Source organism: Aptenodytes forsteri, unplaced genomic scaffold (genome assembly GCF_000699145.1).
Source record: "Aptenodytes forsteri isolate BGI_AS27 unplaced genomic scaffold, ASM69914v1 Scaffold264, whole genome shotgun sequence".
Lineage (NCBI taxonomy): Eukaryota > Metazoa > Chordata > Aves > Sphenisciformes > Spheniscidae > Aptenodytes > Aptenodytes forsteri.
In genome coordinates, this window is record NW_008795936.1 from 2,406,694 (window position 1) to 2,431,622 (window position 24,929).

The 24,929-nt window shown below is 36.9% G+C and overlaps 1 protein-coding gene across 1 annotated transcript in view; it reads right to left on the reverse strand.

Annotated features, from left to right (window-relative positions):
- SPAG16 (sperm associated antigen 16) overlaps positions 1–24,929 on the reverse strand; it is a 435,834-nt gene that overhangs the window by 193,265 nt on the left and 217,640 nt on the right. The window contains 1 exon segment of the mRNA XM_009285141.1: positions 5,357–5,542. Coding sequence (XP_009283416.1) covers positions 5,357–5,542 — 186 coding nt within the window.

The following is a 24,929-nucleotide window of genomic DNA, read 5'->3' on the forward strand; positions in this document are numbered from 1 at the left end:
AACAAAAAAAAAAAAAAAAAAAAAAAACCCAGCCAAAACTATAACAGCAGTTTAAAATCAACTCAATCATGTCTTGCACTGCACACTGTCAAGATGTGTTAATAATAAAATACGTGCAGTGTCATCATTGCATGGTATCATTCCAAGGAAAGCTTTAGTTAGTTAGGGGCTTCTTATTAAACAAAATCCATCCCTGCTTAATTTCTTTAAAATGTATGCTAACCCTAAATTTCCCAAAATTAAAATGCTTCTTATGAGAAGAAATAAAACTATAATCAGCAGTTATCAAGTGGAGAGAAGTTATAACAGAAGCTATGAATCTTAATGTAGGCTTAAGAACAAAAGAAGGAATTATTTAAATAAAGTAGGAATTAATTTATGTCATATATATCTGACACTAGGTAAAGTGAAAATTCCCAGTCTTGTAGAAAAGCAAAAGGTGTCAACAATTATTTTTGTGTCTATTTGGAAATAAGTAAAAGAATATAGTAATAACTTAGTAACAAGATACTATATTAGTGGTTGTACAGGATAATAAACAGTGACCATGATAGATTAGTTACTTTTTTAATTTGCACCTGAACAAATGCACCAAAGGATACTATTAATGACTGAGGACTGATGTAAACAATTACATTTTTTAGAATTTTAAAATAAAATTTTGATTATGGGAGAAATTTCAGGGAGCTAGACAAAAGTTACTGTATTAAATGAAAAGGAAAACAAATAAGTCATGGGTTAAAAAACAGCAAACAGAAAGCAGCAATGGCTCCAATTTGCAGACATTTATTCACCCTGAGGTCTGCTGCAGGACAGTACAGAATTGCATTTCTCTGTGGCCTAATTCCGTCATATTTTGCACTACTGAAAGAAACCAGAGAAAAATGGAGAACTCGTCCAATTACTATATAATGGATATACCGGGGAAAAAAATAATCTGAATGTTCTGACTTTGGTGAAAATAATTTCTGAAGCTTAAAGCATACATAACAATGTTTGCATTTAACATACAGTCAACAGCATATGTTTGCAAAACTAAATAACCGCCTGTGTTTACATGAGATATATGATGTTCAGTTTGATTTGCATATCAGAGATCAGGCTGTAAATCTCTGACGATATTTACAGCTGGATAATTGAAATTAATCCTGCCAAAATGACTTTGACAGTCCTGAATTTATGGTCTGAGAGAACAATCCTGGAACTGTTTGCTAAGCTGTTAACATGGCTGGCTATATATTTTCAATCTGAGCTATGCGCTGAATAAAAACCTGTTCACAAATTATAAGCCTCTTCCTTTCTTCCCCCACTTAGTGTTCCAGTTGCTTCCTATAATCATTGAAGATGGGATAACCTTGAAGATAGCAGATATGCATGTGTTTTGCTGCTTTTGGTTTTTTTTTTTTTCTAACCACGGCAGGTACATTAGTTATCTTTCTTCCCCCTTCCCCCCGCCCCCAAGTTGTTATGCCATTTTCTTTTTAATTTCCTTTAAAAGCAGCCAATTCTCCCAGCAGAAAGCATCAAGAAGTGCCAACACCAGAACTCAGACTCCCTCAAATCCTTCAGTAACTTGGATCATGGTTGCATCTCAGCATGTGTCTGTGTCTCCAGGGAAGAAGAAAGGTGCTTGGACTTTTGTTTGTTTGTTTTGTTTTGTTTTTTAAACTCAGGTCATATCTTTAAATAGAGGGCACATAAGTTGTCAAGGAGAAGAACATTGTTAACTACAAAGCTACCTCACATTATCCTCCTGGTAGGAATGCCATTTGTGGCTAGATCTATGACAGAAACTTCCAACATACACAGAAGAAAAATGCTTGTGAATAATATCCATTGGTGAAAAAAAAATAATCAGCAGTAGTTTCACCTTCTAATAAAACAAAATTCAAACAATTAGCAGGCTGAATTTTCTTATCATTGGCAAAGAATTACGTAATTTATTAAAACTGTTGGCAACCTTTTCCTATTTAAGAGATGTTGCACCTCGTACTCTTTGGACTCCAATTATGGATTTGATGTTTGTGAAAGTTGCACCTTGGGTTTTGGTGCTAAAAGATAGAAAACAGCCTCCCCACTTTCTTGATACCAAGTTTTCAACCACAGAGAACTCTGCTGTAGGTATTTCAAAAGCTATGTTTATAGATAAAAAAGTACATTTCTAATATATAAAAGCAGCTTTTTGAAATCTGGAAATAAAAACACATTACAGAAATGTATGTATTTACACTTGTAGCATTTATTTATAACATATCTCTTTTAGAAAGGTGGCAGTGATAGCTTTGATATTCATCTTGCTTGCTTCCCCCCCTTTACAATATGCTGCTTTCCAGGACCATTCACAATTTGAAAGCAGGCATCCATCCATATATGTACTATTAAGGAAGAAAGACAGCTATCATTTATAAAATGTTAATTCCTTATTAGTGGAAAGAATAAATCACTAGATTAAGCACAATAACTGTGATCACTAATTACTATCCTACCACAAGTATGTTATCTTGCGCTCTGTCCCCTGTTCAGAGCTTGTGTCAACTGGCAGACACCTGGAGAGGGAGAATTCTAAAGATGACAACTAGATAAGCACACATTCTGTGAGGATGGGAAGAAAAATATTTTCTAAGCATCAAAAACCCTTGTGGTAAGCCTGCTCCACCTTCCCATTTTGTTGCACATACCCAGACTGTAAAGGAGTCCGAAGGAGGTTACGTATTTAGATGGTACCTAGCACAGCTGGCTTCATTCGTATCAGAGAACTCCAGGCACACAACAAATTTACAGGTGACACTCTAGGAAACGTCTAAGATTAGTGTTGCCAAACTCAGCCAGTTAGCTTGGCAATTAGTACTGCCAAGCCAAAATACACTGCAGGTTCTTTTGTATAGCATTTCTGTATATAAGCATCAGCAAATTAACAATCCAGACTGGAAACTACCAGCCTGATTAATCTGTCAATAGCTTTCCCTTATTTCCACATCTTGCCATATATTCTGCACGGGTTGATTTTTTGCTTGAATTAGTCAACATGGGCATAAGGATCAATTGCAGCTGACTGTTCTGCAGAATTAGGTCTTCAGGTGGGACATCTTAAGCTTGAAACAGTCATGTCTTGTTGTCATCAAATCCCTTTTTACAGAAGCTCTTCAAGAGCATCTAATTTTTCCACTGTACTCATTTTATACTAAGTGCATACGCCACATACACTTCTACAGCACATCTTACAAATTCATCTAAACAGACTAGCTAAAGAGAACTCAATTGTCTTTTGGACTTAGGTAATGTAACGTAAATGAACACATGGGCTTTTATTGTGAACAGACTGAAAGTCCACCAGTGAGGACTCCAAGTAAGGCTTTTTTATTTTATACTCTGAATACTCCTATTTTAAGCATACTATGCCACATTTTTGTGCCACCTCCTGCTCTCTTTAGCCACCGAGATTTTTGCATGACTTAAGGTTTCAATAATTATATGATGATAACTAGCCTTTCACATCATGGCTGTGCTTCTTACTCTCTTATTTTCAAATGCAAAATGCACATCAGATACACTGAAGGTAGAAATGAGAGTTGGTAATGAGTGTGAGTGGGAGTCATGGGTTGGTGATGAAGATTTGCTTTGATTCCTCTGACTACAAAAGCTTCCTCAGTAGGGAAGATATTTTAAAGTGTCTAAACAAAACCTGTGTCTGTGCAAATTCAAAACCATTCTGACATAAAATTAAAGCTATTCTTGGTGTTATTTCTTAAAGGTCATGAATATGCCATAAAGGATGATCAAAGTATTAAAATCCTACAACAGGTTAAGAAAAGAGGCAACGATACAATAGATTTCCGGTGTTTTCATTTCTAAGCAAAACACTGACCACTAATTCTTATTAGTGATAGTAATGGTGGAAGCATCATCTGTTATCAGAACTGGCTGACAATTTCTGTTATAAAACCCAATTCTCAGTTGTCTTGAACTGAACCGAACTCCAAACTTTAACTGCTTTGTCGTTGATTTTATAAAATTGAATATTTGTTTCCAGCTTTTGTTTTAAGTAGCTGCTCTCAGCTTAGCCAAAATAATTTGGAATAATTCATGAAAAGATACGTTGCTTATCCCATTTTTAAAACAATGTTTTTATTATTATTTAATGCTTCCTCAATTCACGATTTAAAAGCAAGACTGAAAATCTGATACTGACAGAGTTTTAATTAGCTCTCAGAAAAATCTGGCTGAATTACAACATTTTGAAACATCTCAATTCATACACGCTTACCAGAGAAGTACTTCACTTTTACAACAAAACCCCTCAACACTCCCGCTTCACCAAGCACGCTCCTAAAATAGGTCTCTAGATCTCAATTGCAGGGCTCACTGCAATTGCAGCAGACCGGGAGTGATCCAGGTCTTCCTTCCATGAATGAAAGAAGAGTCTCCCCTGCTTTTTCAGTGAAGCTTCTTTCCCTGCAGTGGCCAACAAGCTTGAACGAGTATTTCACCTCATTCAAATGCAAAGGAAGAAAAAGACTGAGAGGAAATGGACAAATCCATTAGGACTGGATAATAAAGAACCAGGGAAAACACATATGAGACTGCAGACTTGTCTGTGGACTGATGACATTCAGTTGTTAAAAATCAGACCTAGTACAGTACAGTGGTGTCAGTAACACTATTCCTAAGTTATTCAGGAGTCTAGAAGGAACAGTTTGGAAAAAAACCCCAAACATTCCACGCCTTTAAGGTGTAAATTAATCAAAATATGTCACCTCAACTATAACTGAAGAAAGTTGAGGAACTAATAATTAGTTGGTAAGCAGGAATATACTAATATTCTAGAAGCACCTTCATAAAAATGCATTTGCCTGAATAATAAAGAAAATGAAGAGGTATACATTGATTTATTAATCAGGAGTCACCTTGCCAAAACATATATAATGAATAAAATAAATTTCCAGTTGTCCAACTTTAAATTAAGGTGTGTTGTATACTCATGAGCTAGAAATACTATATAGAAAACTTAAATTTTTGTTCAGTTACTTATTTAAATTACATATTGAAGTTCCACAAAGCTCTGACCTTAAAAAAAAACCACCACCACAGAATAACAGATGCCAAATAAAAGCAAATACTTTTTTTTGGCCCTATCTTAAATTAAGTCCTTCCCAGCTCCCTATTTAGTAAAGCCTTTATTTAGTAAATCACATCAAAGCCTGTTTTTTGCACCACTCCCTTTAATTTATCTATATTCTTAAAGTGAAGCCCACAAATTGATGCTAGACATCTCTCTCTCACTGGGCTAAAACATAAACCAGTGGTTATTAAGTAAAGCTATCAATCAGCTAATAAAGAATCTCCAGTAACTCCATACCTGTTAACATCCCATATTTTACTTGTGTTGTCCATAGAGGCAGAAGCTACAAAATCACCACATGAATGCCATGAGCAGTCCCATACAGTGCGGGCATGTCCTTCAAAAGTCAGAATGCATCCACGTTTTGAAAAGTCCCATATCTGCACTGTGGTATCCCCACTTGAAGTGACCAGCTGGGTGCCACTGTTACGAGGAATAAAAATAAAGAGTAGTTTTTAGCAAGGATATAGGTGAAGATTTTTCAAAGTACACAGCAAAATGATTTAACTCTGTTTAGAAAGACAGGTTAGGTAGCAATTGTTGATTTTACATTAAAATACATATGAACAAAAAATTGTGTTTGAAAACATTCACATTTTTACTTTACACAGTTTTCTGACACATCACAGATGAAGCGGTCATGTATTAAATACTCTATCAAAAGAAAAGAAAAGGAGATAAGAAGTAGCTATATTCCATGGGAAAGGAAATATGGGTCCCAAAATTTACATTCTTATTTTTTGTAGTCTATTTATGAGTTTATCAGTAAAATAACTTAAGCCCAGAGAACTGCTTTCAAAATAGAATAAAATAGCTTCAGGGAAGAATATTTTCTTATTTCTCAAATCCATGACATTTTCTACATAGAAATTATTATTTAAGCATCACAGTTTTGTCTCTTCTGACTCAGTATAAATACTTTAACACATTCACTATCTGTTGGGGTCATTGATGTTATATAAATGAAAAATACAGAGTTCAACTCAGATGTTTTGGCCAAATCTTCAGATTTAAACTAGTATAGTTCTATTTCATTTAAGCATGGAGATACAGCTTCAGACTAAAAGTCTATCTGGTTCAGTAACATATTATACAACAACTAGTACGGGATTCTTAATAAAAAGAAAATAATAATAAAAAGTATGTAGAGTCATTCTCCTATTAAACTCTCCCAGACTTAGCCTATGGCTCAGGTTTTCTTTGAGGCAGAAGCTTTGTGCTTAACAAGCACCCATGGAGGTTTTTTCCCCATGACTAATTAATTTGTGAACATATGTAAACCGTTGGCACCCATAATCCCTTGTGTCAAGGAATTCCAAAATTTGATTATGCCTTGTGTGAAAAACTATTTTGGGGTCTTAAATACCTTACTTCATTTCATTTGATGCTTCTAATTCTAATACTGTGATTAAAAGTAAACACTAACTACACATTTGCCATCTCTAAACCAATTGTGATATTATAGGTCCCCTATCATATTTTATCTGCAGAGCTGAGGACTCCTACTCTACTGACTCATTCCTCATACAGACGTCATTCCATCTCTTTGATCACATTTACCATCTTTCTCAGCACCTTTTGATCTGAAACTTAAGAAACAGGTACCCAAGGAATGTATACAATGGTACAGTAGTGTTTTCTGGTTTATTCTGTATTCTTTTAATTTGATTAGCATTTTTGGCACTACTACACAGAAATTTTCAGAAAACTGACCACAGTGGCTCCAAGATTTCTTTCCTGAGTACTAATAACTAGTTTAGACCCATTCTTATCTATGTACAATTAGGACCATTTTTTTCTTATGTGCATTACTTTGCATTCATCTGCATTGAGTTTCATCTGCCACCTCACTGTCAAGTCAGCTGTTGCGGCCGGAATTCTTTTCCTGTAATTCTTCACATGCAACCTTCATTTTTACTGCCCTGACTAATTAGCAAACTCATCCACTTCATTCTCTCCCCCAATTTCAAGATCATCTTAATAACTTAGGTCCCAGCACAGATCCCTGTGGGACTCAAATAATAATTTCTCCATTCTGAAAGTGACATTTTATTCCAGTTTTTAAACTCACAAGATAAATTTCCTTTTTATTCAGGACAGTTTAGCTTCTTTGAGAGTTTTTGTCAAATGATTTTAAGAAGAATTTACCAAAAATCCAAGTATACCGAATTTATGAATCTCCCTTGATCAAATGCTCAGCAAGCCCTTCAGAGAACTCTAATAGATTTCTGAGACTTCATTTCCAAAGCCATGCTGACACCTCCCAATGCTTCACTATAACAAATATATCCATGTATCCTGTAATTTTGCTTCTTAACATCATTTCTACCAGCCTTCCCGGTATAAAAGTTAGATCAACTGATCCACAGCCCTTTTATCATCACCAACATCAATAACAAGATCTTGCCATTAGGATCCAATAAACTGTGCTTTTATTTGAATAATGGAAAATGTGCTATCACAGGCGGCAGAAATCCTTCTTCCAAATCTCTGGATATAAAACTGTGGGAACTGAAAACAGATCAAGAGTTGATCGTAAGCACTACTGTAAAACTTCATGCTAAGAATATACTGAGAGATATTTAGTTCACTGTTGCAGTGCAAAAAAACAAGATGAAGGGAAAAAAAAAGGTCTGGGAGGGGTAGTGTTAAACTTTTTTTTAAATTCTTCCTTTCCTCCTTTTCCAATAGATGGCCACCAGATTGTTCTGTAAAAGTACCTACTAAGACAGCTTGAAATATGTGCATCATTTACCTGATAGATCTTAAGGGGGAACTTGCCATTATGAAATATCACCTACCTAAACTTTTGACTATTTTTAACACTTACCATTTAGATTGCTATTTTTTGTGAAAATATCATTATAATCCTCATTAAGGCAGGTACACCCCCATGCCTAAGACAAAGCTTTGAGAGATTAATCTTTCAAAAATTTTAACATCACACAGGAATAATTCTGAAGCTTTTTTCATATATATCAAAGCATAAAGGCTTGAAGCCTGAGTAAGGGTTTGGAGGAGACCCTAATTTTGTCAAGCTGCTAGGAATAAATGTGCTTTTATTAATGAAACACTTGTACTTTTAATAACTGAAGCTAGGTCTCACTTCTGGAGACAGATAAAATTAGTGAAATTACAAATTATCATACCCCTTATACATTTATGAAATAAGAGCTATTTTAAAACAAATTCAGAAGCAGGTCTAAAGTGGGACTGATGAAATCTATAATTGATTCAGAGGGTAGTATGCACTGCCACTGTTGTGAATCACAAAAAGAGATTTATTGCTTAGGCATTTTTTTGATATATAATCCCCAAAATGCTACATGAAGAACCGGTTCCTTGGGCTGAATTTTAAGAATACACCATCCAGGCAGTGATGAAAATCTTTCAGAAAACAGATATGAGCAGGAAGGTAGTTCAAATGGATTCAGTTTGGCAATCTGTGGCAGGGAAAAGAGTTATAAATGAGGTTTAGCACTCCTTACAGATCAAAGGAGAAAAAAGTGGAGATTGAAAACAAAAGCATAGCTTGCGCAGGAAAAAGTTTTGAGGGACAGACTGACAGTGGAAGTAAGGGCAAAAATACTCAGGAACAGAGGGACCCCACACCCCAGTCCCCTGCTACACAAGCTCCCTAATATTCCCTGGGCATAAAAAAAAGCATCCCTTCATTAAAGAAAGGGGAGTTGCATCAGCTGAGGATCTGCAATTATGCATCTACGAACTTAACGTCAGCATTTCTGGGAAGCACAAACTGCTGCTTATAGGAATGACGGCTGTCAGAGCTGTTTTAGCACTGGGCCTGCACTTTGTGGTCATGCAATCTTCACCTCACACTAGTATTCAAACCAGACACACACATAATGAAAGAAAGTGCTGTGTCAAGCCAAGTCAGGCATCTAAATCAAAATGCTGCCCTTCGAAAAAAATCCTATCTACTTAATAGCTGATCAATAATAACAAACTTTTTCTGATTTGCAGCATTTTTTGGTCCTGGGAGATAAAAGAAACACTCCAGATTCTGAGGTAATGTTTTGTTACCAACAGCTGCAATATTTTTTTACTGCACTACTGCTCTATACGTATGATATAAGTTTATCTGGGGAAAAAAATATATCAGGAAAAGTAGATGTTTTTAATGATTTAGACTGTCAGTTTAACAGTCCTTTACCATATGACTGATTTTCAAACAAAATGCATACTGATTTTTATATTAAATACAGATGGAAATATGACATTAGATGCTCAGCCTTAATTATCAGCAGCTATAGACATAATCTCCATTTGAATTTAGGATTGATCACTAACAGAGAAAGCTCCAAGTAATCCTATGTAGTATTTATAGCTTTAATTCAGAGGATAATAAAACACACTAATTCTTTTTACCAAACAAATCAAAGAACCAGACAATATATTAGGAGACAAGAACAACATAAATCCTATCTTTTTCTGTCACTTGAAACACATTCGCATATATGCAAATAACTGCCAATTTTTAGAAATTTGGTGTTAGTAATTTTTTTTTAAAGAAAGTAGCAGTACATTTATGTACAGTGCTCAGTTGGGTTTGTATGGTCTTGCTTGGTCTGTTTTGGGGGTTTTCTGTTTAGAATTTCTAGCAGACCGAAGCACTATAAGGGATTAAATACGCCTGTATAGTTTAGAACAAAGTATATGCGTAGAAAAAACTTTCAAAAGTTCTAGGCAATGTGGAGTCTATGACATCTGTAACCCCTGCGTTGTCTCTATGGATAGATCTTTTTTCTTAATACTAAGTATGCATACAGTTCTACTTCTCAACTGATTTCAGGTATTCCTAATTGATGCTATAAATCTGCCCTTCCAGAAACAATTAGAGTGGGAAAAAAAACTTTGGAAATGTTAATTCTGTGCTCCACAAAAGCATTGGATGGAGCATTAACTTCTCAAGCCTTAACCTTTCCTCCCTCATATTCTAAACACACACATTTCCTTTCATTATACATTCTTCCTTCTTCCAGCTTCACTGTTCTCACTACAAGATGCCTCTCCATTAATAATTACTGAGTTGTAGACATATCAATAATTAAGGGTCATATTCAGCAACAACATGAGCCTTTGGCACAGAGATATTCTACAACATTTCAGGTGACTGATTACCTTTCTGGAATACCAGTCAAATGAAGGCAATAGCTACACTGATAGCATTGTCCTGTAAATATATCAAACGTAATATCAACATTCAAACCAGCTTCAAATATTGCACCTCGTTCAAATATTTCTGGACGATGGACTTAGATCTAAGCCTCGAGCTACTCCAGGGGGATTACTCAGGTTGCCCCTGAAGATGCTGTGGAACGTAAAGCTAGCAAGCTATTCTGCTTCACAACATCAACTGCCAAGCAGGACCGCAGATCCCATCCTTCAAAATTTACAAGGATTATCATTTTGCACCAGCCAAAAAAAAATGATAAAGCCATTTGCCTCATTAGATCTAGCTGCCTAGGACATCCCTCTTTCAACCTCTTATATCATTGACTGGAGCAATACGTCTTCATAACCACTGAGCATTCTTGGTCAGCTTTATTCTGAGTACTGGTGGAGAGAGAGAACATCTTGGTCTACAGTTTATTTGTAAATACTAGTAAGGTAGACTTCTCTGTCCAACATATCTCATCTTAAGACTTATTCGCAGGAATATTATCTTTAGCAGTTGCCAGGGACAGTACTGTGAATCAGACAATTTTGTTACTGTAATCTACATGGCATTAAGCGAACGTAGCAACCTCTGTGCTACTAGCATTTGTATGTATTATTGATGTAGCGCTGTGGACATGGATGGTGTTCTGCAGACAAACTAAGATATGGCTCCTTTCCTGAGACAACTACAGTCTAAATCAAAAGGCAGTGAGCAAAGCCTTACACACAGTGCTGTCAAATAATGGTTCTCAAAGCAATACACTAAAACAAACACAACTTGTGTTAAAGTTTTGTGTCCTAAAAGAGCTGCAGCAACAGGTAGCATCTGACTGGAACTTAACTGTACAACATAAACATCAGCAACTCAACAACAAATTTTAAACATACAGTCTAAAACATTACAGGATTAGCAGTCTTTTACCATGGCAATTGAAAAAGACTTTAAAATCAATATTCCAATTGCTTAATTGGAAAAATGACGTCTCTTTTATTTACCTCTATTCATGCAATTATTCTAAAGCAAAATTCTAAAGGCTACTACACTACTTGCAATATCAGCGCAGGTAGACCCTAAGCACAGCAAAGCCCAAGGGAAGAACTGCAAATACTGTTAATAATTACTTTAATTTTGCTGACATTTTATGCTAGGCCAAAGAGGAAAGATAAAGAAAGGAAATGTCTAGAAAAACTGAGTTAGTCCATGAAAAACAGAACTAATGAAGCCTGAATGCCTATGGAAGTATCTTTTGCCTCTTCACCCCATCATCTTAGCTGTTGATTAAATAAATATATCAGGAATTGATTGATCCTTTAGACTTCTGTCTTCCAAGTTTTGTCAGAATTAGCCTGCAGGTTAAAAGTTACTAGAGAGCATGGGAGAGGGTGTAAGGAACATGCGCAGAAGCAGCATAGGGAAGGGGGGGAGTACATCCTTGTAAGCTTCATTTTCCTTGGAAACAAGGTTAAAAACAGTGATCCAGACAGTTACACTTAGGAAAGTATATACCTACCAATGGGGTCCCACCTTTGGTTATGAGAGCTGTATTTAAACACTCTCTTTTCCATTTGATACTGAAAACAATGTAGGGATGGAAATACCAAACATCAGTTCAGCTGTGCAGTCATTGTAACTCTTCTTTATTGTCCCACTTTGCTGTGGTGTGTTTTGGTCATAGCCCCTCATTTTCTTCTCACCAGAGAAGGTGAAAATCAGGCTGAATTTAAAAAAGGTTGGGGTCAATATATTATTTTAAAAGTTCCCATAAAAAAATATTGAAAAGACAATAGGTGATTTTTTCCACACCAGGCAGGAGACTTGCATGGTTCCTTGATAAAGGATGATGTGGATCCAACTCTTTGTGGGTACAAAGGAAGATGGGACAAAGTTCTGGAAGAGGAATATATCAACGATTACATGGAAACTGCATCTGGCTCAAGAACCTTTGAAATAAGAAGTAGAGTCCAGGAGGGTATGAAAACAAAACCTCACAAATGCCTTTCCTATTCTTATCCATTCCTAGTCATCCCCTGGTACTCACTGCTGGGGACAGGATGATGGTCCAGAAGAATTTGGCATGTGCAGTCATCCTTATGTTCTTAGTCTGTATTTGAACAAAACACTCAGTAGCAAAGACTTTGTTTCTAATGGATTTTGTAACCTTGAAACAGACTTGAGATATAGTTCACTTTTTTGTTACTGGACGTCTGAGTCACATTAATTATTTACAGTGACATTTCTTATTAAAACCCCTAGTTTTTTTGATATCTATGGTTCATTTTGAGTGTTGCTTTCATTATCCTCATGGACTATGTCTCTAAGACACATCTTATGTAGTAATTGTAATATGTTTTATCCTTCAGAATAATCTTAACCCCAATTTTACTCCTGTTTTATTAACAGACGTAAAATGTCATTTATACAGAAGGTGAATGCCAGAATACTCAGCAGTAGAAATACAAAAATACCTTTTCTTTTCCTCATTTATCATCAAAGCTGAGGGAAAAAAAAGAATTAAATTTCAAAAATGCAAAATCAATCATAAACTGACATTCTGTAAACCAATGAAGACGTTTCAAAGCCAGGAAGCACAGCAGTAACCAGCAGATGGTGGACGGTACATAGATACATGGCTTTTTAAGAAGAAAAGTGCAACCATCCTGCAAAAACCTGTGACACAAGGCTACTGGCTAGAAATCTTCAGAAAACTGTCAATGCATAGTATGCCAAATGCAAAACTCAAGGTAATTTTTCATTCTACATTACCTAATTGCTAGATCTTTTTATCATATTTCATGCTAATCTATTGACCCAAGACAGGATAACTGTTTACCCCTGCCATTTCTACCTGGCTGACAGCTGGGTGTGACATCAAGGGAAAAAAAATAAAGGAGTCTTTTGGCATAGCACCACTTGTCACTGCTTCTAGATTAAGATAGACCTTGGGACTAGGCATCATAAAAGTAGTAATCTTTTGTTTTAATGAAGTTCACCTTCTTTATTAAAACTTCCTTGAGGCTACATTACACTTCAAAAGTGCCAGTTTCACATCTGCAATAATTTAAATATCACATGTTCCTACTACCAAAAGGAGTCCCAGTATGGTATATATGAATTTTCAGAAAATGAATTCAAGTCATTTATAAACTAGTTTCAACCTAACAAGTCCTCCATATTTTAAAGCATTTCCTCTTTCTGAACTAAGTACTGATGACAGAAGCTGGCATATCTAATCATACATACACAGAGAAATCCTGTTTCACCTGGCGCCTTTCCCTCTGCTCTTACTAGCTTGTCTCTGTCCCAGTGCACAATTTTTCCTTTATTTCAAGGTTTTGGCCCGGTCTAAACACAGCCTATAGTTCTGCATTCAGGGTAATTATGATGATTTTTTTTGTTATGTCCACAAGGTAGAAGATTGCTCCAATTCAGGTTACAGTCTATACAGACCACAGTCAGGCCTGCTACATTCAAATCCCTTAGCTTGCTAAGATTAGCTTGGTACCCCCAAAAAAATATTGAGTGTATTCCATTCACTGCAGGCTAGTCTTTTTAACGTATGAAAATGACTTAGCTGTCTTTCAATGTCATGTAATTAAAAATGCTTAAATGAGATTTTAAAATAATTTAGGCACCTGGTAGAAGGCAGTTTTTAGTACATATAAAATTGCCTTTTAGGAGGCTTTGGAAGCACACCAGGTAAGGAATAAAAATGAAAAGACAAAATATAAACTAGTTACAATACTTGGAGATTAGATGTAGCAAAATGCATGTCAGCAGGACAGCAGGCACTAGACAATGCAAGGTTCTATGCAAGATTTAAAGACCAACGAATAATTAACTTTTTAACCAGAATTTTTTTTTTTCAATTAAAAAAATGATGTCTCTTCTAAAAGAGAAGAGACCACTTTCTGCAAGTGCATGTCCAGCTTCCCACACCAAAATTCTACACCTATTTACCAAGGGGCAGGAGCCTTTGGGCATCCTATTTGAAGCAGAGAGCTTGTAGAAGCCTAGCCAGCGATGTCTCCAACAATTATGAAGGTTGCTTATGTTGAAGGCAAACAGTGTTTCTGGGTCCAGTTGTGCCATCTTGCTTTAGGATATTGCCAAGTAATATCTTCCCCCATTAACTTCATGAGAAATAATTCTTTTACCTGAAATTAAATATAATGAGTAAACTTTGAAAAACTACCATATTTTCCAGAAATGGTATCTATTCTATACCATTCCAATACTTTCCCTCAAACAATGCCAATGTAAGCTAAAGTCTTCCTACACACTATTACATTTTAAAAATAAATTAGTGTATTCAGCCCACATAAAATCATGCATAGTACCAATCAATATCCATAACATACATTAAACAACGTGCTATTACTGTGTGATACTTAATCTCAACACCCATCCCATCTAGCATAGGTCATTTTTCCTCCATTGGAATGACTCCAAAACCTCAAATTTTAATGAAGGGCTGTTGAAGTAGGGAAAAATGTAGTTTGGAAGGAGTTCAGATACATGAATTCCATGTACAGAATAGATTTATGACCTATATTAACAATGATAATCCTCTGTCACAGTTCCTCTGAAACGCAAAGTTGTGGATCAGTCATTTCAAATCCATTATCATCCCCAAATGGTTGTCCAGTGATGTCTAATCTCAATCAATAGCCAGGAATGAACCACAGCCATTCATCCCATTTGCACGTTTGTACAAAGCATTATTTTTAAGCTGCATATTCATATGCATAGAGAGTTCAGTGAGTGCATAGAGATTTCACAGCCTGTGAAAGTTCTGCACTGGGATTTGAACATTTCCAGGCACCTGGAAGAATACTTAACTCACACTGTGTAATGATCTCAACAGTGAAGCCCAAGAAAACACACAGGACAGTGCACTAGCCAACTGTTTGTATTTTGGGCAACTGATGATCTTACTGAGCCATGCCCTGGGCATATGAACATAACCAAAGGCAGGGAATTAGTGGAAACAGTGATCGATAACAATTTGAAGTCTGAGAGTGGAGGAGGAATGGAAAAGCTTAACATGGACAGGATCCTGGGTTGGTACAAGAGAAAGCAGCATACCAAAAGTAATATAATCTTCCATCCTTTCATAGAAAGGCTTTGTATCAAAAATGAATTTCCATTCATGAGGCCATACAATGTAACACCTGATTGCTCAAGAAAGGGGAAAAGCAAAAAAACAAAACCTCAAACCCAACAACACTCAAAGCTGATCTAAAGTGTGGACACATATACTGTGGCCTTCTTTCTCTCTGTTCCCCATTCATTTTATATACATGTTACTCAAAGAATACAGTTACAACAAGCTAAGAACATGGTTCCACATCCATGTCCTTCAACAGTCAAACAAGTCCCGATGCTCATTCACAATTAGTCAACTTGCCTGCTACTTGTACCGCTGCAACTCTTTTGTACCTGAAGGTACTCAAATTACTGCAATGATACAGCTTGAGGGAAAATACATAAATACAACAAATAAATGACAGTTGTACAATTCATAGCTGGAGTTTGTACTCAAGACAAATTTTCATTACTTCAGCCATTAAACCTTATCACCTGCTAATGATGATTTTGAAGTAATTCACAACTGAAAGCAATAATGTAAGGTCTAGTCCTCCAAACAAGATTCATGCCAGGAAATCCCAAATCTCCATGAATCAATCCCAAAACATACTACCCAAGGGTTAGTGCATAAATTCCACATGGTTTACTAAAAAAAAACATATTAAATACAAAAGAAACACATTAGGAAATGCTGCAGATATACAATGGAATTAAATAGTATCCAGGACTAAAGCAACCATATTTAAATCTTTGCAAGGATGAATCTTGCATATTTGAGCTAAAGTATCTAATTAAAGGTAATGCATCACCAACCAGTAACCACTCATCATTCCAAAGTCTACTGAATTGTACTGGTTAGATCATTTTTGGCAAGATGATATAATTTAAGGGCACTGATGCTACTGTATGAAAGGGAAGGTCCTGACTTCAAACATGACAAACGAGTAATCAAGTTTTTCCTCCATCTAATTCAGAACGCTATTTTTCATCTCGGATAGATCATTGTGACTAGGATGAGGTTTCACATTGCGTTCCTCAGCCACACATTCCCCTTGCTAGCATTCTATCAGCAGAAAATTAATGCTGCAGAAAAAATGGAAATGAAGTTTCCTGGCAGTTGAGTTCTCCAAACGGGCTTACTGTGCACCAGAGCTGTCCCAAGTCCAGGGACTGGAAGCGAGTGGCTGGATACAGACCGAGGAGGAAAGGCTCAGGATCCTCCCCTTCCACAGCAGCTAGCCATAGCACTGGCACAGGCATAGCAAAAACCTGCAGTGTTGGGCAACACAGGGATTTGAACCTCTGCCTAAATACTTCAGGCCAGAAATGTAACCAAATAAGTCAGTCATACTGATAAAAAAGCCCCCTCACCTTCTAAAACCTTTTATTAAAATATCAAAGCGATATTTATATAAAACCTAAGCCTCCTACCTTGAAAAGAGACATTTCAGTGCAATTCAATTTTTGTAATCATTCTAAATATTTCGGGTTTATTTCCAATTCAAATATCTTAGGCATTGCCTCAATTGAATTGCCATTCTCTAGTCAGCTCTAACACTGATGTTTGTTATTTTAACAGCTACGCTTTAGGAAACGCACATTTTAACAATATAACAAACATGGATATCTCCTTAGCTACTCCACTAGAACCCTTGCAGCAGACTTTAGGGATAAAACAATTGCCTTTATTGCACAGAAGAAAACAATAATGAACCAAGAATGTTAAAGGCATCAAGATTATAATTGCACACAAAGAAACATAACACAAGAGATTCTATTAAGAGAGATGTTTTGACGTGTATAACAACTCTGAATAGAATGAGTGACACGTTCAGCAGAAACACAGGATCAGACAAGCAAAACTGAGACCAACCCAAGCGAGGAGGCAGCTAGCGCTCTGTAATTCCAACTCCCCATCCTCAAATCGGGATGCTGATGAAGCTAGAAAAAACCCTAAACTACTCCAAATCTGAAGCACCACAGTGAACAACCTAAATAAATGAATTGAAGAGCCACAAAACTGAATTGCTTCTGGTGACTCCCAGGGAGCAGCTGTACCAGGACCAGCAGAAACTGAAAATCAGGGTGACGCATACGAAAAGAAACTCAAGAACTCCTTGAAGAGCAGGCAAATTTCTGCAAAACTTTCAGAGAACATATTCATGGCTTCACTGAAGCTGAACTAATAGGTTTAGAAGTATACCATTTTATTGGTACTCTATAAAGAGATTTCAACTGCATATTCCTCCTCCCTGTCTCTATCAAAGTGGTTATCATATAGAAATTATTTTCTTTCTTTCAAGTAAACACCAGATCTAATTACCCACACAGCTGATCAGAAAGTTTCCTCTTAATTTCTGAGTCAAAACAATCACATCAAAATATTACTGAATTTGCATAACTGAATAAACTTTAGACATAAAGAGAATGATTAAACTTGACACCTGTTTTGTGAAACTGATAATCACAATGCCTTTTCAACCAATATGATTAGATTGGTTTAATGCTCCCAGTATTAAATATGGCTGGTTTTAGGTCTAAAATTCAGATAATGAGAGAAAGTAGAACACAAGACATTCATTTAAGAATAATGAGATTATTTCTATGTAAGCAAAGTGTTCAGTACATGTGAAAACTATTTCTTTTATAGACAAGCATAAAATTTAAGTGACATATTATAAAGATACGATAGCTAAATAAGAATTTAAATAATACTATACAAAGACTAGATATCTTTTTATTCCCATTAGGAGTTCAAATGTATCCAAGGTCAAATACTTCATGCTGTGGGTATGAAGATGGAGGTCTTTTTGAAAGAGGCTGTAAAGAGATGTTTCATATTTTTGATGGAGGGGGCATTAGTTCATCTGGGAAAAAAAAAAAAGAAAAGAAAAAAGATAGCAAATGAACAAGGTGAAGATTAGACAAAAGAAATCACAGAAGCCCTGTAAGAACTCCCTAAGAAATTCTGAGTTTGAATTAAATAATTTGATTTGACCAAAATGGAATCCGTTATTATCATACTAAAACTGTTTCAGAAACAAAACTAGAGTATTGACATACCAATCCTTTGGCACCCCCTCTCACTTTCTCAGGGAAAATTCTTCGAAAAATTGTAGCCAAGGATTCGATTTTATTTGAGAGAATGTGTGCGTGCGTGTGTGTAAGACTGGCCAGACTCTTAACATCTAAGAAGAAAAAAACCCTTGGTAATTAGATATTTGCTACATAGAAAAGTATAGAAATATCATCCAATAAAATATATTACATAATTAAAAATAATTAGTAAAATCAAGGGGTATTGCTTTGTGAGGGAAACACAATCCTTCCTCAAACGTATAGCTGTACGAATTAACAGCTTGTTTCAATAGAAAGTTACAGAAATGAGGGTTTCATGTTATCACAGTTTCTGTTTTTCAAGCTGCTGACATTTCTGGCCAGCGACCCATGGGCTGAGACCTTCCCTCTTGCCCCTTGTCTCCTCCTCAGGAGTAAACCAGCTATGGGGTTTCACTCGGCACCAGCAGCTGAGTGACCGCCGGAGCAGCAACTGCTCCAAGCGGATCCAGCCAGAGGGGTGTGCTGCTTCGGGTGTTACACCCTAAGGGGGTGGTGGGGACTGAGCGTCCTCTGGCAGGCACAGAGAGCTGGTCAGGGGTTGACGTCACCGACGTTTCTCTGGGTATTTCTCCAGGTGTTTTGTGAGTCTGAGTAACATCCCTTTGAAGCAGATTGCCTTGAACTCTTTTCTTTGCCCTCTTACATACGCTTTAACTGTCTTTCCTAGCATAGTCTTTGCTTTCACTGAAAGCAAACTGCCAGTCAGATAGTCTCAACTCTAGGGAAACTCAGGAAAAATATGTAATTTGGTAGCTTGCTTGGAAGCAGGCATATGCTCATATAAACGCCCTGTGAAACAGGATTTACATTTCAGAAGCCACATTCCTTTCTCCCTCCACCAAGAAACAGAAATGAAGTTTCTCACTGTGTATCCACACAAAAGAAAACTAACATACAGGAGACAGAAAATGTACAAACAAATGAAGAAACTGACTACACTTTTTACGATGTTTACAACTGCAACTCCTTAGCAATACACAGGCAACAAAAAAGAGAAAAAACAGTTGGTGTAAGCATCCTATCATGACTTTCTAAAATGCAAGAGACCTTACTTCGTTTCAGTTAAAATAATGCCTTAAAGGCTACAACAAAGCACTTAAAACACCACAACCAGACTCCAGACACCTTTTAACAGCTCCCACTGTACAACAGCTTTTTAAAAATCTGAGCCGTGTGTGCTAACCAGCAGAAAATACCTAACAAGACAATCAACAAAATGACTGTGATATAAAATCTTTGGTCTTCAAAACAATGTGTCATGGTTTATCTTAAGTATTGGAAAGGTTTCCTACTATTTGGTAGTTTTACTCAAAAACTTCAATAGGTTTTCAATCACTGGTTTTGAAATTCAGTGTGTAAAGCCACCTGTGAAACTACAGAGCTGTTTCATCAAAGGGCAGCATTTTATTACAATCTATTTTCTTCCTGTAATTATTTCAAATATACATTTGAATTGCTCAATAAGAGGACTGCTTCTTCTGTCAGCCAGTTTCCTCCCTTTCCCCTTTTCAACTGTCATCAGCATTTCTCTCTCCTGCTGTTTGCTGAATCATTGTAATGGAGATATTATTAGTGAATCACTAACTTTGAGTGGGCAATTATTTCCACCAACCAAGAAATAGAAGCCAGAGGTAGTTTTTCATTAAAGCATGGTCATTCTGGAAGAAAAGTGAAGCCTATTCAGTAACCGCACTATGGAACTGCAGACTGTTTGGTTTTTAAAATCAATATAATGATAGAGTCTTAAGGTTCCTGATATAAAAGAAAGAAGTTGCATTTTGTCCTGCAAAGTATTTCTAGTTTAGAATAGCTTTCAAGGACAGTTCTGGTAACTGAAGCCTGTATGTAAAAATAGAAAAAGTGATGCAAAGTCCAAACAAATTTCTACAATTAAAGCAGCTGTAACTCAACTTCAAAATGCATGCAATAATAACTATTTTTTTGTCTTCCTATTGATTTGGAAAACTACTTTAAAGCAGAGGTAACATCCTTGCAGAACACTAATAGTCTAATTATTAATGTTTCTAAAGTCAAGTGTTCCAGATGTCCCGTGGACCGCCAATACAACCATCTCAAAACAGAAGATCAGAAGGACTGGGGTAAAGGAGACACCTGATGATTTGGCAACAAAGAAAATCTCCAGAAGTTTGGACATCTGCTGGGTACCCTGGCCTGTGTAAGAAAATGCTCCTCAGCATGGCAGGAGTAGCAGAAAAAAGGCAACTTCTGCACAACAGAACAGGATCTAAACGTGTAGCAAAGTTACAATTATTATCATCCCATATTTTCCAAAAACACATTGCAGAACTGATCTCTCTAAAGAAAAATAAAATTAGATATAAACATTGCTTTTTCTTAAAATAGATACTCACCAATAGTTAACTAAGCCCCTTGAAATGATATAAAACATATTTTATATATATACATCTCCAAAACCCACAGAGAATAACCAACAGCTACACGTGCCAGAAGAGATTAGTATGGGTAGAAACATTTGGCTTGTGGGAGTGGGTGGAAGGGGAAAAATTTTAATCAAATCCATTACCTGGTTATTGATTTCTCTTTGCCAGACTGATCCTGTAGAATACTTATAAAGCCTTTGACATTGAGACGTTTGGCCAAAGATATTGGATTAGACTAAGCAAAAGCTGAGTTTCTCATGTAATCTCTCATATTTCATTTATATGTGATTTATTCCTTTGTCCAGCAAAGGCTTTTTATTGATAAAAATAATGAGATTGAGAATCCCAAAGGAAATCTAATGCCCACCCAAACATGTTTGTGAAGTAAAAATAGTAGGCTTCGTAGGCCTGAGAGAGAATGATGTTATGCGAAGACTATTTCCTTGTATAAAAAGTATGAAGCTTGCCAAAGATTTTGAAATAAACAAAGCTACTTTTGAAATTAAAATTTTCCTATACTTGAAAACACCAAGTACACGGTGAATACTGTATGCTGGGGAACTGACTGAAAGGCTTCTGAAATAGTTTTTTCTTTGCAGAATAAATGAATGCAACTATTTTTTCTTTCAACTTCCTGTTTTATCTCAGTTTGATAAAACGTCTTAACAGATCTCTAGTCTGCTAAATATGATGTGTTAGATAAAGCCAGTTAGATGACTGAAAATTAATCGTGTCACTCAAAAGAAGTTTCTAACCATTGTCAAATTTAACATGTAATCTGGTAACTAAAGGCTTTGTTGAACTATACAAGAATCCAAGATTCTTTAAGAAATGAAATCATTATGCCTTTTCAATACAAATGCTGTTCAAAAGTCCGAAGTAAAATGTAGCAGACTATCTTGCATTTCTTTAATAGTTATCAATAGTAATAAAAGCATAAATAAACCCCATCTGTTTCTGCAGTGAACCCTGAATTAGGTTTTAAAGTCTCTATTTCAAGGCACAAATCAGAATAATTCTATTCCACTGGTAGCCAACAGAGACCTTTGTGATTAACATGAGTCTTACAACTCTTTCTTATGTTAATGCTTAAAGTGGAGTCAGTGGCTTTTAAGTCTCAGCCTTGTTTAATGTATAATGTGGAACTCAGCATTTACGACTCAAAAACTAGCAGAAAAAGTCTTCTGAAGTTCACTGTTTATGGACCATTTATTAACAGTAATCGCCAAGATCCTTTCACCGAGAGGACCATAAATCTGGTTGGCTCAGTGGCCAGACAGAAAGGGTGAATGCTGACATTTTTCTTCCTCCTTCTCCCTGGCTCTCAGATGTACATAGCAGCTTGCCTGACCAGTCTTATTCTTTATCTGAACACAGAGCTTCTCTTATCAATGACCCCTGTGAAACCTCCTGGGGCAGTGAGGTCCCTTCCTCCCCCGTGTGTATCTACAGGCCACGGGCCATTAGTATTCTTACCTACAAAGGCTAGTTTTGCCTTGCTTCAGCTCCTTACTATCAAGCTGAAATATGCAATTAATGGTACTCTATAATTTAAAGAGTGAATTATCATGAAACCATCTCAGCATTTTTTCCAAGATTTCTGTATACAGAAACCTCTGTTGTCCGTAATGAATCCAGCAGTTCCCTGAACGGGCAGAATGCATCTCTGGGATGTGTTGCACTTGCTGCACATCTGCAGGCCACTCGCGCAGCATGTGCTCCGTACTCCTGACTCATCTGGAAGTAGTTGACAAACTGGAAGCATATTGCAGAGCAATGCAGTGCCTACACAGTGAATGACCCGGGAGGCCCAGGGCCCGCGTAGACAAGTTCGGGATTAGGCAGTAATCCCATGAAAACATGCACAACTAATGCCACCAGAAAACCAATCTGGAACACAACAAACAAGAGGGTACCTGAGCACATCACAGCTGAAACTTTTCCATAATGGAATTTGAAAGGGTCCCCAGTGGAGCCGAATTCTCAGCCTGTTCCTTTCTCGACATCTCAAAGAACTTCCTCTGGTCCTGAGTGGGTTAACATGTATGGCGTTACCTTAGCATGACTGTTGACCCAGCCTGGGCAGTGGTTCTAAGGGATGGGTGATAACAAAACCCAACACTTTAAAATCACTGACTCCAAACCTTTCTTCCTTTCTTCCTGTTGGCAGATTTTTTGAAGAGCCCCAAAGTGTATGTGAAGGTCTCTAATTAGAAAGAGCCTCCAGTAGCATAATCAAATCACACAACTTAGTGTTAAATTACAGCTTACATACAGACAAATGCTGCTGTATTTAACTAAAACTAACAAACATTAGCTTGTAGCAACATTTTGTAGATCCTGGAATCATAGCTTAAGCAGTAACTGTTTGATTTGGAAGTCTCCCTAGTTTCACCAAATAACTATTGCAGGAATACTTGAAAGTCAGTACATTAAACAGAATGGCATAATAGATAATTCCTGTTTCTTCTCATAGAAATAAAAATAAATCTAAGACTGGCATTAGGAATTACTAAAGTATGAGGAGGAATATATTTGATGTCAGTAGATTTTTTTAAAATTATCCTGTTATTGTGACTAAAGAACCTACTCACTCAGTATGTCATCTAATGCTTTTCATTTGCTGAGGCTTCATGGGCCATGTACCATCTTAGTTATTCAAAAAATATTATTTGCAATATGTAACCAAAAAGAAAGCAGCCATTTATTTTTAGTGTCAGATTGTCTGTTTGAGGGCCAAGAGCTGTAGGGGTGGGGGATGAAAAAAGAAGCATGCACCCTGCTTGTAATCCACCTTGATAATCAAAGCGCTACGGGCTCTCAAACTACAAAAGCATGTCCACTGTGAAATTCTGAAATTGTACATGTACCTGCCAAGCTGCCAAGTCTGATTTTTCCTCCTCAATGTTTTCCTCCTTCTCCAAACACAAGTCCTCTGAGATGCAGTGAGCAGTGTCAGATTCTGCCTGTTACCTCTGAACAACTGATCATGGCTTGCTTGAAATCTGGCCTGCATCTCCTTTCTGTGAATGCCTTCTCTCCTGAATTTTGCCTCTCTCTCCCATCACTCCTCAGAGGTTTCTCCACACCCTCCCTCCATTCCTCAATTACTGTTCTGCTGGGCTTTGCAGTCCATCCTTTTTTCGCACTGAAATTCATCTCTGGATAGTTTCTTCACAAGCCCAAATGATGACATGATAAAACAATTATAATCATGTAAAGAATAAAATCAGGGACTTACCTGAGCAAGAATTCATTTCAGTTTCTTGGTTTATTCTGACTTCAATTCTGCTCAGGAATTTACTTTTTTAAACCTTAAAAGTTTTTGTACTGTGAGGAAATCACTTCCACTCTGACAGAGTCTTACTTCCACAATTTCATCTTTATCAGTCACTGCTGTTTAAAACTTTGAGAAAATATCACTATCCTGGCCCCTTTCTCTCACTCAGGAGAGTTCTTGTCAGCAACATTTTGGACTTAGACTCGAGAGGCCGCCAGAGTGCCCAGTCACCCACAGCACCAGAGATTTTAAGCCTGGAAGAGGTTCTGAGCATCCAACTGGATTTTCTAAATTGTATCCTCTGTTCCCCATCTCGAACCTTAAATTTTCAGTAGAGATAGGGCATAGCTAAAGCCAAGAGCAGACTTCACAACTTTTGGCTGCTTATGTGTTGGCCAACGTAAGTTCAGCAGTTATTTTGTGCTGCTCAGCTTTAGGCAGCTGGAAGAGACCTTGGTTTTAGAGATAGGTGCTTAGTGCTTTCTGCAGACCAAGCATTCAATAATGTTTCATTGCTGACTACCCATCCCCCCCCCCCCCCACACCCACGTGTGAATTCAAGCCCACCTGGAGTTGCTATTCCCTCTCCAACCCATTCAACCACGCTCTGAGTCCTCTCATCCACCCTCAATATATTTTGCTAATTCCTTCTGCACCTTCTCTCTACAAGGTTGTCTTTCTCATCTATCCATGCATAGATTGGGTAATATCACCTCCTTCAGCTTTGAGAGTTGAGAG